Raw genomic sequence first — 14,484 nt, 5'->3', positions numbered from 1 at the left:
TTTTTTTTTTTTTTTTTTGAGACAGAGTTTCACTCTGTCACCCAGGCTGGAGTGCAGTGGCATGATCTTGGCTCACTGCAACCTCTGCCTCCCAGGTTCAAGCGATTCTCTTGCCTCAGCCTCCCAGGTAGCTGGGATTACAGGTGCACGCCACCACGGCTGGCTAATTTTTGTATTTTTAGTAGAGATGGGGTTTCACCATGATGGCCAGACTGGTCTCGAACTCCTGACCTCAGGTGATTTGCCTGCCTCAGCCTCCTAAAGTGCCGGGATTACAGGGTAAGCCACCGTGCCCGGCCGCTATTGTCACTCTTGCATTTACTCTTATCTCCTTGGTTCCGCTCTGGCTTTGTTAGACTCATCTGGCTAAATCCCAGACTCCAGATTTACTCTTCTGCCTCCAGACTCATATATTCAATTGCCTGCTTGCTGTTTAAGAGGCTTCTCTAACTTATGTCCAAAATGGAATTCTCCATCTTCCCCTAAACCGGCTCCTCCTGCAGTCTGCCTCATTTTAGTTAGCGGCAGCTCCACGTTTCCTGTTGCTCAGGTCAGACACTTTGGAGGACTTTTTGGTCCCCAGTTTCTCTCACACCCACATCCAATCCGTCAGCAAATCCTGCTGGCTTGACCTTCATACTGTGCCTGGAACCCATCGCTTTTCACCACTTCTGCTCCTGCCACCCTGTTCCAAGCCACTCTCCTCTCCCTCTAGGGTTATTACCGTTATTTCCTAACTGTCTCCCTGCTTCTACCCTGGCTCCCCGTGATGGTTGGTTTTCTGTGTCATCTTGGCTAAGCTGTAGAACCCAATAATTCAAACACTAATGTAGGTATTGCTGTGAAGGTATTTGTAGACGTAGCTCACATCTACAATCAGTGGACTCTAAGTAAAGGAGATTATCTTCAGTAATCCGGGTAGGCCTCATCCAGTCAGCAAAAGGTGCCTTAAGAACAACATTGAGGTTTCCCTAAGGAAGGAGAAATTCTGCCTCTGTACTGCAGCATCAGCTCCTGCCTGAGAGATTCCAGCCTGCTGGTCTGCCCAACGGATTCTGGATGTGCTGGCTGATTTGGGTAAGTCAATTCCTTGAAATAAATCTTTTAATATATATCGTACTGGTTTTGTTTCTCTGGAGAATCCTGACTGATACATCCCCCCACGATCATTCTGCAGGGCAATCAGAGCAATCCTTTTAAAAGTCAGATCACGGCACTGGTGCTCTCAGACACTCCACAAGCTTTCATCTCATGCGGAGAAAAGTGCAAGTTCCCCTCACGGTCCACAGAGAACCCCAGCTCTCCATACTCTCCCCCTTATTCTTTCTGCTCCAGGCATGCTGGCCTCTTTGAGGATCCTTGAGCGCTCCAGGCATCCTCTGGCCTCAGGGCCTTTGCTCCTGCTGTCCCCTGTGTCTGGAAAGCACTTCCCCAGTGAGCCACTCGCTTGCTCCCTCACCCCTTCAGCCATTTCTTTCTTTTCTTTTCTTTCTTTTTTTTTTTTTTTTGAGACAGAGTCGAGTCTTGCTCTGTTGCCCAGGCTGGAGTGAGGAGGTGTTATCTCAGCTCACTGCAACCTCCACCTCCCGGGTTCAAGTGATTCTCCTGCCTCAGCCTCCTGAGTAGCTGGGATCACAGGCATGCCTACCACATCCAGCTAATTTTTCTACTTTTAATAGAGATGGAGTTTTGCCAAGTTGGCCAGGCTCGTCTCAAACACTTGGCCTCAAGTGATCCACCCGCCTCGGCCGGGTGTGGTGGTGCATGCCTGTAATCCTAGCTACTTGGGAGGTTGAGGCATGAGAATCGTTTGAACCTGGGAGGCAGAAGTTGCAGTGAGCCGAGATTGCACCACTGCACTCCAGCCTTGGCGACAGAGGAGACTCCGTCTAAAAAATTAAAAAAATGAATTAATCTCCATTTTCTAGATGATGACATTGAGGCTTAGAGAGGTGAAGTGACTTCCCTGTGTCACACAGCATTAATGATGGAGACAGAATTTGAACCGTCATATACCCAAACCCAAAGACTGCTCTTAACCCGCTGTTTAGTCCATGGAACCCTCCCTGAATGTCTCCGTGCATGAGAGTCTGTGCACATGTGTTCATGTGTCATTGTGGGTAGGAAGGTGGATGAGCACAAGAGTATTGATTTATTTGGAAATATTTTCTAAGTGCCTACTGTGTGTCAGCCACTGTGCTGGCACTGGGGACCTTCTTGGTTAGCAAAACAGACACATCTGTTTACTTGTGGCTGTATGTCTGTGTGTATACATGTGTGGTGGGTGGATACATGCTTGTATGTGTGTGCTTATGTTGGGAGTGCTTGCCCCTCTCTGTTTGCAGGTGTCTTCTGTTGTGTGTGTGAGTGGAACTCTGTGTCCAAGTGTGGAGGGACCTGAGATGGTGCAGTTTTAGAGCAGGCCACTGGGTTCGAATCCTGGCTTCTGCCCTTGCTAGCTATGTAACTGTGGGCAAGTTTCTTCAAAATGCTGCACCTCGGCTGGGTACAGTGGCTCATGATTGTAATCCCAGCACTTTGGGAGGCTGAGGCAGGTGGATCACGAGGTCAGGAGTTCAAGACCAGCCTGGCCAACATGGTGAAACCCCATCTCTACTAAAAATACAAAAAATTAGCCATGGTGGTGCGCACCTGTAGTCCCAGCTACTTGGGAGGCTGAGGCAGGAGAATTGCTTGAATCCGGGAGGCAGAGGTTGTGGTGAGCCAAGATCGTGCCACTGGACTCTGGCCTGTGCAACAGAGTGAGACTCCATCTCAAAAAAAAACCCCGGTGGCTCAAGCTTGTAATCCCAGCACTTTGGGAGGCTGAGGTGGGCGAATCACGAGGTCAGGAGATCGAGACCACGGTGAAACCCCGTCTCTACTAAAAATAGAAAAAATCAGCCGGGCGTCGCGTGGTGGGCGCCTGTAGTCCCAGCTACTCGGAGAGGCTGAGGCAGGAGAATGGCGTGAACCCGGGAGGCGGAACTTGCAGTGAGCCGAGATTGCGCCACTGCACTCCAGCCTGGGCGACAGAGCGAGACTCCGTCTCAAAAAAAAAAAAAAAACCCCAAAAAACAAAAAACAAAATGCTGCACCTCAGTTTTCCCATTTGTGAAATGGGGATGATGACAGTCGTTTACTGTCTTGGGTGCTTTAGGGCAGTGCCACTTAAAATACAGGCAGGAATGGTGCCTGCCCTAGAACTATTTGTTACCTGTGTATGACACAAGATAGGTACAGACATTTTAGAACCTAGTGTGACATCCTGACATTGCCAGGGCATCCAAACATGTGACTGGTGGACTCTGGGCTTGTGGAACAGGGTTTGGGTGTTGAACAAGTTTGGGTGTTGATTTCACAGTCAGACCACCAACTGGATCCTCAACAGGTTGGGGGAAAAAAAAGCTGGGCATGGTGGGGCACACCTGTAGTCCCAGCTCCTCGGGAGGCTGAGGTGGGGAGGATCACTTGAGCCTGGATCTCAAGGTTACAGTGAGCTATAATGATGCCACCGCACACCATCCTGGGCGACAGAGTGAGATGTCATCTCTAAAAATAATAAAAAATGTTAAATAAAAAAGGAAAAACAAATCTAGTCTTCCACCGCAGATAATTGAAAAGCACAAGTTTAGAGGATTAAGCAGCTGAGCCACCTGTGCTGTGTGCCTATGTGTGGTGCCTGAGCCAGCTGACCTCACCATGAGCTGTCACAGACTGTCCTCCTTAAGGGATCTGGTGGCATTGCCAGCCTGCTTTATGAACTGCCATAAAGGATCATGTATTACATTTAATCTAGCAATCACTTCTGTGCCAGTGTTACTTACATAGTGTCTACTGCTATGACAAAATACCTAAGACTGGGTAACTTGTAAACAGCAGAAATTGATTTCTCACAGTTCTGGAGGCTGGGAAGTCCAAGATCAAGGCACCAGCAGGTTCAGTGTCTGATGAGGGCCTGCTCCTTTTAGATGGTGCCTTCTCTGTGTCTTCACTTGGTGGAAGGGATGGAAGGGCCAAAGGGGACAAACTCTGTGTCCTCATGTGGCAGAAGAGCAGAACAAGCAAGCTGACCATGGTGTGAAGCCTCTTTTCAGAGGGCCTCAATCCCCTTCACCAGGGCTCTGCCCTCATGGTTCAGTCACCTCCTAAAGGTCCCCACTAAATACTATTACATTTGTGATTATGTCTCAACACAGGAATTTTTGCGGACATTCAGACGATAGCACATAGAAATTCACAAAAGATAGTACGTCAGTGTTTGACTTCATACCTTTGCATCTGCCATTCCCTTGACCTGGAATACTCTTTTCCATCCTCTCTCAGCTTCCTGGAGAGCTCCCAGTCATGCTTTGGAACCCTGCTCAGCTCCCCAAGGGGTCTCCTTCAGGTTTAGTTGCTTCCTTCCCGGAAGCTGTCGACACCTTGAACGCTGTGCACATCACCTGCGTTGTAGTGACCCCCATACCTGCTGGTCTCCTTCACTGACTGAGCACTTCCATGAGGGCAAGCATGGGTCTCATTCACTGCAGCGCTCCCAGCACCAGCCTAGTGCTTGGCTTTCCATGGGTGCCTGATTCATGGGCAGTGAAGTGGCCCAAATGCCCTGATAAGCTCTTGGTGGCAGGAGTCATTTCTGTTTCCCTCACGGCATCTAATGCAGTACTTTTGTGCAGTAGGAATTCAGTAAGTACTTCTTGAATGAATGAATGATTGAATGAGTGAGTTACGATTCACTCAAAGCTCACAATTCTGCAAGGCTGTACAGGAAGCATGGTTCTGGCATCTGCTTGGACCCTGGGAAGGCCTCAGGGAACTTACAATTATGGCGAATCAGAGGACAGCCTCCTGGTTCCCATCCCTCTCTGGGCTCTATGCCATAGTGTTTTCCAGGCCCAACTTTAACCCCCAGCTCCAGATCTACCTGTAACTCCCAGAGCATTACCCAAGTATGTTCCCAGGGACACTGGTCCCATGAGATGCTCTCCCAGAGGGAAAGCCTGCAAATGGTAACACCTTCTTAGAGATTCACATTGCATTTTTACCGTATTTAAGACTCTGCAATATCCTGGGACAAAGAAATCTGATTAACTTGCCTTACCCCAGAATTTGCCAAATGTATTTGACCATGGAACCCTCACTGAATGTCTCTGATATCTACTTGACAAATATGTATTGAGTGTCTAGCATGAGGCAAGTGATATGGTTTGGATCTGTGTCCCCACCAAATCTCATGGCAAATTGTAATTCCCATTGTTGGAGGTGGGGCCTGGTGGGAGGTGATTGGGTCATGGGGCTAGAGTTCTCAGGAAGGGGTTAGCACCATCCCCACTGTGCTGTTCTTGTGATAGTGAGTGAGTTATGGTGAGATCTGGTTGTTTAAAAGAGTGTGGCACTTTCTCCCTCTCTCTCTTGCCCCTGCTTCCACCAGGTGACATGTGTGCTCCCCCTTTGCCTTCCATCATGATTGTAAGTTTCCTGAGGCCTTCCCAGGAGCCCAGCAGATGCCAGAATCATGCTTCCTGTACAGCCCTGCAGAACCGTGAGCCAATTAAGCCTCTTTTCTTTATAAATTACACAGTTTTGGGTATTTCTTTATAGCAGTGTGAGAATGAACTAATTCAGCAGGCATCGTCTTGGTTGCAAAGAACACAGCAAGAGTGTATAATAGACATTGGCCCTGCCATCATGGGCCTCCGGCTCAGCACAATAATAATAGCTCATGTCTGTGAGTGCCAAGGCTTTCCATGCTCTATCTCATTGACTCCTCACCCACACTCTAGGAGTTAGAAACAATTGTTCTTGTTTTACAGACATGAAAATGAGGCTCAGCACAGTTATGTGACCTCTGCAAGGCAGCTAACAAATGGCAGAGTTGGGATATGAACTATAAGGCCCTCACAGCAGAGCTGAAACTGTTAAAACACAATGGAGTGTTCTTAGAACACTTAAAAGTTGCTTTATGTCAACACTCCACCCTAGCCCAGGCCAAATCCGCACCCCAACCCCAGCTCCAGGCCCAGCCCTAGCCTAGCTCCATTCTTAGCCCTGGAAAACTCCTAGTCATACTTCAGAACCCTGCTCAGGGCCTCTGAGAGCTCCTACTTGTTCTCTGGGGAACCTCAGAGGAAAAAGAAATACTGAGTCCAAGTGGTAATTTTTACAATTCACATTTATTTTGGGCAAAAAAAGGTTCTGCTAAAAATACTCCTACAAAGGCATTGGAGTAACAGGGTCAGGGTTGATCTTGGACACAGCTGGTGAGATTTCCTTGGTCACAGCAGTGGGGTCCAGAGGAGCCAGGTCTGACCCATGGCCGTCGGAACCCCAGCTGTATCAGTCCCTGACCTCCCAACATTGTCAGGAAAACCCATATTTATGACCACAGGAAACAGGGTTCTGGGAAACCCTGCCAGACAGCCCCATACTCTGGTTGAGAGCTCCGGTCTGCATAGCTCAGGCTGGGGCAGACACTTCAGGAGAAGGAGTGTGCATACTCACTCCCACAGCCCGTGGCTCTGACAGCAGCTCCAGGGAGGCCACGCTCAAAGAGGGTGCCACAGTGACCCCCGGGGATCTGGGATTTGACTGGCAAAGGATCTGACAGTGGAGAGGGGCTGAGTGTGTACCACTGGTAGCAGCATAGCATAGTGATTAAGAGGGGGGTGCTGGGGTCAGAGGCCACTTACTGGCTGTGTGACCTGGAAGAGCCACCATGTCACATCTCTGAGTTTCCTGGTCTGTGGAATGGGAGTAGTAATTGTACCTGTCTCACAGAGGTGTGAGGATTAGGCAAGACATTGCGTATAAAAAGCTGGGCACGGTGCCTGGCACATTGCTGGCATTCAAGAAATAGCAGCTATGATTATGATTTGGGGGCTGGGCATGACCAAGTGGTAATTACTCTTCTCTGGGGTCCAAGAAGGCTGGTTGTGAGTGAACGTCCCTGCCAGGCCTATGCTGGGCCAGCCTCAGAGGCTCAACTTGGTGCCCCCTGCCCATCAGAGTCCCTCTCTACAGAGGGGAAAGTGGCCAGGCTGATCACGGAGTGATTCACAGGCACCTCTGCCGTGTGGCCTCCCAGCTCTGGAAGGCAGTGACTAAGATTAGAAAGGTCAAGGGGGGTCTTGGAAGGGGGCGAGGGCTGTGTGGCCATGGAAGCTATGCCCCAAATGTCAGAGGGAAGGCACCTGGCTCTGGAGTTTGCAGCAAGACCCTGTGGTTGTCCAGTGTTAAGACTCTGGCTCTGAATAGGAAGGGGTTCTGCTTCGGAAATATTCCTCAGCGGGGGGTCTCCCAAGGCAAATTCCTGGTCCTGCAGCTTCCTCACTGCAGGGACGGAAATTCCACCCCAGATGAGTCCCTCCCCAGACTGAGCCAGTGGGACCCTGCTTGGCTCCTAGGTCCACTAGCCAGTGGGCACTGTGGCCTGTGTGGGGCTTTACTCAGCTGTAGCCTGGAACAACCAGCCCCTTTTCCCCCCAGGAAGGCCTGATGCATGCAATTCTGCCACTCTACCAGGGAAAGACGTTCTGCACCCCACTCAAAAGGAGGGTCTTTGGCCCTTGCCAAGGTGCATCTGTAACTCAGATCCAAGGGATGGAGCTTTTCTTAGTATCTGTTTTCAGCTGTCTCCCTCCCCATCTCTTTCTCTCTTTCTTGCTCTTTTTTTTTGTGCTTTTAAAAAAATGCTAGGGTCCACAGGTTTGGGGACCAGCAACGAACAATGAGACTCAAAATTTCAAGAATTAGCAGCATAGAATCATAGCGTGATGGAATCTTAGAAACATGGAATGTTCCATTGGAATCTTAGAATGACGGGGCTTTGCAATCCTAGAATCTTGGAATCTTTCACCTGTGGAACGTTAGAATTCTTGACTCTTGCAGTCTCAGCAGGGCCCCCAAGAGTGTATGTGGTCCTGGCTGTGACCTCCTCCCTCCTCCCTCTCCTGCTCCCTCTCCTTCAACAGGGGCTGTTAGGTCTTGGGTAGAGACAGGGCCTTTGCTCTCTCCCTCCTCCAGGAAAAGCCATGCTTAGTCTGGGTAGGCGGGCTTGGTAGTGGTGGTGGGGCATCTGTAGCTCTAGGTCCAGCTGGAAGCCGCACCCTGCCTGTGCTTGCCCCACCTGGCCAGGTGTTGAGTGAGCAGGCCTGGACCATAGCCTTGGGGTCTGTGGGGTCTCCCAGGGTGGCCCTGAGTGGGCTGCTGGCCCCCTCCAAAGTATTAAATTGCTGCTGCTTCTTGTTATATCAGCTTTCTCGAGGCAGCCTTCATGCTGCGAAGCTAAACTCAGACAGACTCTGGGTCTGAGGGTCTTTCTAATTTTCCTGAAAGCTTAGCTCTGTCTGGGCACATTCCTGAGGGTCAGCTCTACCCCCTACTTCATGGGTCCTAATCTGTGTCTGGGTTTGGGCATCCTATCTGAAAATGTCCTGCTTTTTCTTAATCCCTGTCTACACCAGACCCTCTCTCTGCAGACATCAGGGCAGTTTGTTGTGGGGGAAGTCAAGTGAGGATTTCCATGTCTGGAGGAAGCTCCTGGAGGAGCTTGTCAAAAAATGGAGACTCTGGGGCCCAACCGCAGGGATTCTGATTTAGGGGGTTGGGGTGGAGCCCAGGAGTCTGCAAGTTAAACAATGAATAGCCCAGGAGATTCTAATACAGGTGGGCGATGGCAAACATTCTGAGAAATCCCAAGGAGGTGGGAAGGAAGGACTGCAGACAGATGGCCTGGTTGGAATCTTCTGGGAATTACCTCTGGGAATCAGTTTCCTCACTTGTACAGTGGAGAGCATAATGCTTTGGAACCTGGCATATGGTAAGTATTCAGCGATTATTGCAATCCCTGTGGTTCCAACCTCCTGAGATTAGCCTCTGAAGGGGTGTGCCCAGAGCCGACTCTCTTTCCTGTTATGTGTCAAAGGCCAAGTCCTTTTCTGCAGCCAACACTCTGAAGCTTAGTTTCCCTGAAGGAAAAACTGGCAGCTGCAAGACCATTCTCCACCCTAAGTTTGATGGCAGAAGACATTTTGCAGAAGGCTGGATCAAGGCCGCCTGGTGATGCATTCGCATGTGTGTGTAGCATCACACAGCACAGTGGGGCTCCCTCAACTTCCCTCTGGGTTTCCCCAGGATAACACATTATTGGAAAAGACAGGACCCCAGACTCATTCCAACACATCTGGGTGATCTCTCCAGGACTAGGGTGACCAGGGCAGGGATGGGTTTCCTGAGCAATTTCTCATGCCCACCCGCACGCCCGCCCCCGCCAGGCTCAGCTCCCTTGGTGCCTGGCAGCTTTCTCCCCACCTCACCCCTGCCACCGCTAGAGAAGCCTGGAGGAAATGGGGTAGACATCAGCCAAATTGAGAATCAGGTAGCACAAGACCCAACCCTGCTGTTCCAAGCAGCTGAAGTGACTCTTTGGATTATCTGCGTCAGTGAGGATGGAAACTGAAGCAGCAGGGCCTGGCTTCTCCTGGAATAAATGAAGGCCGCTCCGGGGGCTCTTCCTTCTCGGGGACAGGAGTAGCTGGGAGGCATCCTGCCCCATCTGATGGCTGAACTGGTGCTTCTTCCTAGAACCTGATGCTCACTATGCTACTCTCCTGCTCAAGAACCTGCTGTGGCTGGACTGTACATCGTGCCTAAACTGCCTCAACCTCCACTTATATCAACCTTCGCTTCCCCCGTTCCACTGGCCCATCCAGACACACAACTCACTATGTTGGACCATTCTGGCAGGTGCATCTTGGAGTGACCTTTCTTTTGACCTCTGTCATTTTCAAGACAGCCTCTCCATGAAGCCCTCCCTGACAGCCCCAGCCCACTTGAGCTTTCTTTCTCTTACTGGCCAGCATCAGACACCAACTGTTTCTTGTCATCTAATTGAGCATGGTAGAGGAGATGTCGGAAACAGAAAAAACCAAAGCTCATGGCCTTGCTCTGCTCCTTCCTGGCTGTGTTATCCTGAGCAAAGTACTTCATCCCTCTGAGCCTCAGTTTCCCCCACAAATATGCAGGGGGAATACTCCTTCCTCATGGGACTAAGGTGTATAAGTGTTTTGCACAGCCTGCCTCACCCAGTCCAATGCTCTCATTTTACAGACGGCTCAGTGAGGGGAAGTGTCTCCCCAGATTCACATCCCTAGTGACAGAAGCAGGCTGCTACCCTGGGGTCATGATGCACTTTCCCGAGCATCATGTGGTACCCTGTCTTTTGAATGCATTTACGTTATCTTCCCTAGCAAGAGTCTTCTAGCCTTCGGTACCATCTTCAGACAACAGGGGCCCTGGAGTGAGCCAGGAGTGGCCCAGGGCCCAGCCCTGGGGTGGGTGATGATCTGGGGCCTGGGTCCTTCCTGTGCTTCAGCCAGGCAGGAGGATTAACTGGGCAGGGTGGGAGCTCCCAGCCTTTTGGAGATGAGCCCCTGATGGGAGAGGCGTGTGAGGCTAGTGACTACTCACAAGGTGGTGGCAGAGAAGCCCCTAGATGGTGGCAGGGTGGACCAACTAGAAATGATGGGGAAAGTTCAGCTGATGCCATCTGAGTAAGAGGCACTGCTGGTTAGGAAACAGCCACAGCCCTGAGTCCCTTAAGTGTCTCCTACTGCCCCGCCACCCGGATCCCTGCTCTGAGGCCTCTGGTCCAGCACTCAGGCCATCATCTATTCTGATTGGTCTACCCGAGTCTTCCCAGTTGATATTTTGGATATCATCCCCCAGGGAGAGGACTGCCGAGCAACAACAATGACCCATTCTGGGGGCTTCGTAGCAGTAGGGGTGGGGGTGGGTAGCATGGCTGTCTCCTACCCAGCCTGGCGCTGCACAGCTCTGCTAGCCGCACCCTCCCAGAGCAGCTGGTCCCCATTTCCACGGTGCCCTGGCCTGTGTTTACAAGACAGCTTTCTTTCCTGCAGTACCAACTGTGTGCACAGCAGCCGGAAACTCCCCTAACACTGCTGGGCAGGCGGGGGCTGGCACATGGGGAGGTTGAGCCAGGAAAGGATTAGTAACCAGGCAGCGGGTGGCTCAGAGCTGTGTGCCTGGGCGAGCGGGTGGTGTAAGTGGAAGGCGCTTGGCAACACGGCCTGCCATTCCCCGCTGAGCAGCAAGCAAGAGGTTGGGGCGGGGCGACTGCCCCGGTAGCGGGTGGGGTGGGTGGGTGGGGGTGGAAGAGATGTGAGCAGCGCCTGTACCCCTGGGACAGTCACAGTGACATTTGTTTGTTACCCTGAAGTGGAGACACAGAGGTCTGGTAGCACCTGTGCTCTGGGAAGCAGGCGTGCAGGGGGCCATGGCCACTGAGGACCTCGGCCCTGGAGGGTGGAGGGGCAGACATGCTGGCTAGTGGTCACCAGCCCAGCGGCTTAGGACAGGAAGCCATCTGACGGGAAGCACTGACTGCCAGCCCCATGTGGGGCCCCAGAGCAGTTGGGGGGTGGGCTGGGGAGACAGAACTAATCTAAAGAGCATCAGGGCAGCTCCCACCAGAAGGTGACCTTGTGTGCCGAGACAGCTGCCACCCGCGTGGGGCACCTTTGGGGCACAAAGTGAAGGCCACTGGGCCACTGCCGGCCAGTTTGTGGGAAACCTGCCAATGCTTTCCCTGTGGCTTGCCCTGCTGTCCCCATGGGGGGCCCACACTTCTCTCTAATCCCTTCCTTCCCTTTGCAGCTCAGGCTCCCGGAACAGGTGAGTGACAGACGACGGGCTGTGCTGTGCTGGATGTTCACTCTGACCGTGGCGCTTCTAGCTGGCTGCCTGTGGCCCGAATCTTTCTCACTGGCCATCTCCTTGGATCTGGGAAAGGTCCCGAGAGGTAGTCTCCTTGGCTCCCCTTCCTCAGCCAGACCTGATATCCATGGCACATCCATCTCCCCGCCTCCTCCTGCCACGTGGACAATTCTGATTTTAATGTGAGCAGGAGCTCATTTGCACAGAGAAAACCAGAGTCGGCTCTGCCTGGGGGTCCACGGGCACTCTAAGACCCTCACGTTCCCACTATGACAGCTCACCTGACACCCAGACCCTCTTTCGAGTGCACCCTCATCAATTCTCTGCTCCTTATGTACCTGCAGGGGCTCACCCTGATTCCTAGGGTATGGAAGGCTGAGTTCTGAGCCACTTCCAACTCACTTCCTTTGTTGCCTGTGCTTTTGACAAGCCAGGGCCAGAAAGGCCACGTGGAGCTGTTGTTCTCCATGTGTTTTCTCTGGCCCTGGGCTTTCTGGAAGCCTGAGGGAGGAAGGGCTGCTTAGAAGAGCAACCCTTAGCACCTGGGTCACGTGCGTCCCAAGGGTACCAGGGTCTCCCTTGGAACTTACAGAGAACAGGGGTCATGTTATAACTAAAGCATTTATTTCCATTCAATTCACTAACTGATTGCTCTGCTCGGGTGTCTGTGTTGGCTCACAGGAGGGAGTCTGTGGCCAGATCCCTAGACTGAGGGCTTCCCCATGGCCAAGACCTTTAGGCCCAGCAAAGGTCTGGTGGGGGGAAGGAGGTGGGAGAGAAATCACACACTTTCTCTCCAGGGAAGGGAAGGAGCATGCTTGTCCGTGTCTCTGAGCGCACCCTCTGGAGGGCAGGGTATCACAGTGAATGATCCGGGTCCTGGCCTCCGATGCAGCCTGGTTTAGGCTCCCAGAGGCAAAACTGGGTTTTGACCATCTGAGGGCACTTAGGAGCCTCAAAGGGGCCTATTTGCCTGGGAAGTACTAGATAGATTGGGGCAGGAGAGTGGGAAGTGGGCAAGGACTTCCAGCCCTGCAGCCTCAGAGCCCACTTCCTCCTCAATCCGTCCCTTTCATCAACAGTCCTGGAGTGGGAAGTTCCTCCACCTTGGCGCCTCCCCCTCCATACCCAAATCTCACTCTAGTCTCTGAATGGCCCAGATGGCCCCATGGCAGTGGGCTTTGGTGAGGCCTGGTGGCAGGTGGGAGGAGGGAAGAGTGTCAATGAAAACCGTATAAAAAATCCAGAAATGTGCATATAAAATCTCGCCCTTGGTGTATTGCCTAAGTCAGTAAGCAGAAAGCACCTTCTTCCTGGAGAAGGATCAAGTCCTCAAAAGGTAGGAAATGTCAAAGTGTCACTTCATTGTCATTAAAAAAAAAAACGAAAAACAAAAAACAACCCAACAAACAAACCCCCTAAACCAAAACCACCCTGTGACCAAAATACCCCCGAGTCCAGGAATTGCTGTAAACAAACCCAGATGCAGGATCAACCCTTCTCAGCAGCTGTCGGAGCTGATGGCAGTCACTGCAGTATCAGTCCTCGAGGTGGGGGCTGGCGGGAGTGGGCACCAGGCGGGCCAGGCCACCAGGCTGTGCGCGTGATGTGTACCTGGAGCTGCAGACCCAGGGGGTGGCCATCCTCAGGAAGGCTGACCTTTCTGGCGTCCCCGCATTCTCCCTGACCCGGGAGGACAAAAGCCCCTTTCAGCCCCGTGAGCCGCCAGGAGAAACAGTGTCTTTCATTGGAGTTTCTAAAATACTCTCCAAAGAGAAAAATTCTTCTGTTTGCCCAGTGGTGGCAGGAATAGATTTTCCCAGAGGGGTTCTCAGGGTGGCTGCCTGTCCATCTGTCCCGTCCTCCAGGCACTTGGTTGTTGAGTGAGGCCTAGAGGAGCAGCAGGGACAGGAGCCAAGGGCGGCCCCTGTCTCTCCCTTCACATTTGTTTTTCTGAAAGTGTTTCTTGGCTCTGACCAGGTCACCTTCCCAGAGGGAGTTGGAGAGAAACTGCTTTTGGTCTCCGATTGGACACATAGCATGAATCTCCCAAGCCCTTTTTTACCCCCCGCAAGAACAGTCATTGCTTTCCTTATGAGAATCCTCTTTAAAAAATATTCCTTGTATTTCCCGCCCCCCTCCCAGGATCTGTTTTCTTTTTTCCCATTCCCTTTTTTTTCCGTCGTTTGAGTTGCATGTTTTCTTGGTGACGTCTCGTGGCTGGCGCCGCTTGGTTCCTCCCATGGCCCGTGGCCTCCTGGCGAGTGGCTGGCCCTGCAGTGGATAGAGCACCAGGAGGGCCGGCACGTGGGGCGGAGGGGGCGGGGCTTGGAGGAGGAGGTGAGCCAAGGCAGGTGAATGTCAAACCTCCACAGACTGAATCTGGTTCATCTGCGCCCGCATCACCTGGATACTGTTCAGGATTTTTTTCTGGTGGCCAGCCAAAGTGACCCCAACCCGGAGAATGTCCCTTTGAGAGAGAAGCACGTGTGTTAGGGAAATGTGCGGGTGAAGGGGCCCTGTGCCTGGTAGAGAGCTGCCTGGGCTTCCCCGGGAGGAAGACAGCAAAGCAAGGAGTACTGGGGAGTGGGGAGTGGGGAGTGGGGATTGGGCAGGCAGCCACAGCTGGAGGGAGCGACTATGGTGTGAGGTGGAAGAGCACTTGAGTAGGAATCAGGGTCCCTAGGGGGCCTTCTCTCCCCTGCTTTTGGGAGGGGTAAGCCAGCTTACATTTTCTTTCTTTTTCAA

General features: G+C 52.1%; 1 protein-coding gene across 4 annotated transcripts in view; it reads right to left on the bottom strand.

The window, feature by feature from the left end:
• Positions 1 to 6,154: 6,154 nt before the first annotated feature.
• The window catches only part of EPHB2 (EPH receptor B2), a 208,160-nt gene continuing 199,830 nt past the window's right edge, over positions 6,155 to 14,484 (bottom strand). For 3 of the 4 annotated variants that reach the window (XM_030805557.1, XM_030805558.1, XM_030805559.1), the window contains one exon: positions 6,155 to 14,206. In XM_030805557.1, the coding sequence (XP_030661417.1) occupies positions 14,098 to 14,206 (109 nt within the window). In that variant the 3' untranslated portion in view covers positions 6,155 to 14,097. The remainder of the gene's footprint in view (positions 14,207 to 14,484) is intronic. The other variant, XM_030805556.1, reaches the window with a different exon arrangement.

The sequence above is a fragment of the Nomascus leucogenys genome, chromosome 24 (genome assembly GCF_006542625.1).
Source record: "Nomascus leucogenys isolate Asia chromosome 24, Asia_NLE_v1, whole genome shotgun sequence".
Lineage (NCBI taxonomy): Eukaryota > Metazoa > Chordata > Mammalia > Primates > Hylobatidae > Nomascus > Nomascus leucogenys.
Note: the sequence above shows the minus strand (reverse complement) of the source record. Positions and strands in the feature narration are given on the sequence as shown.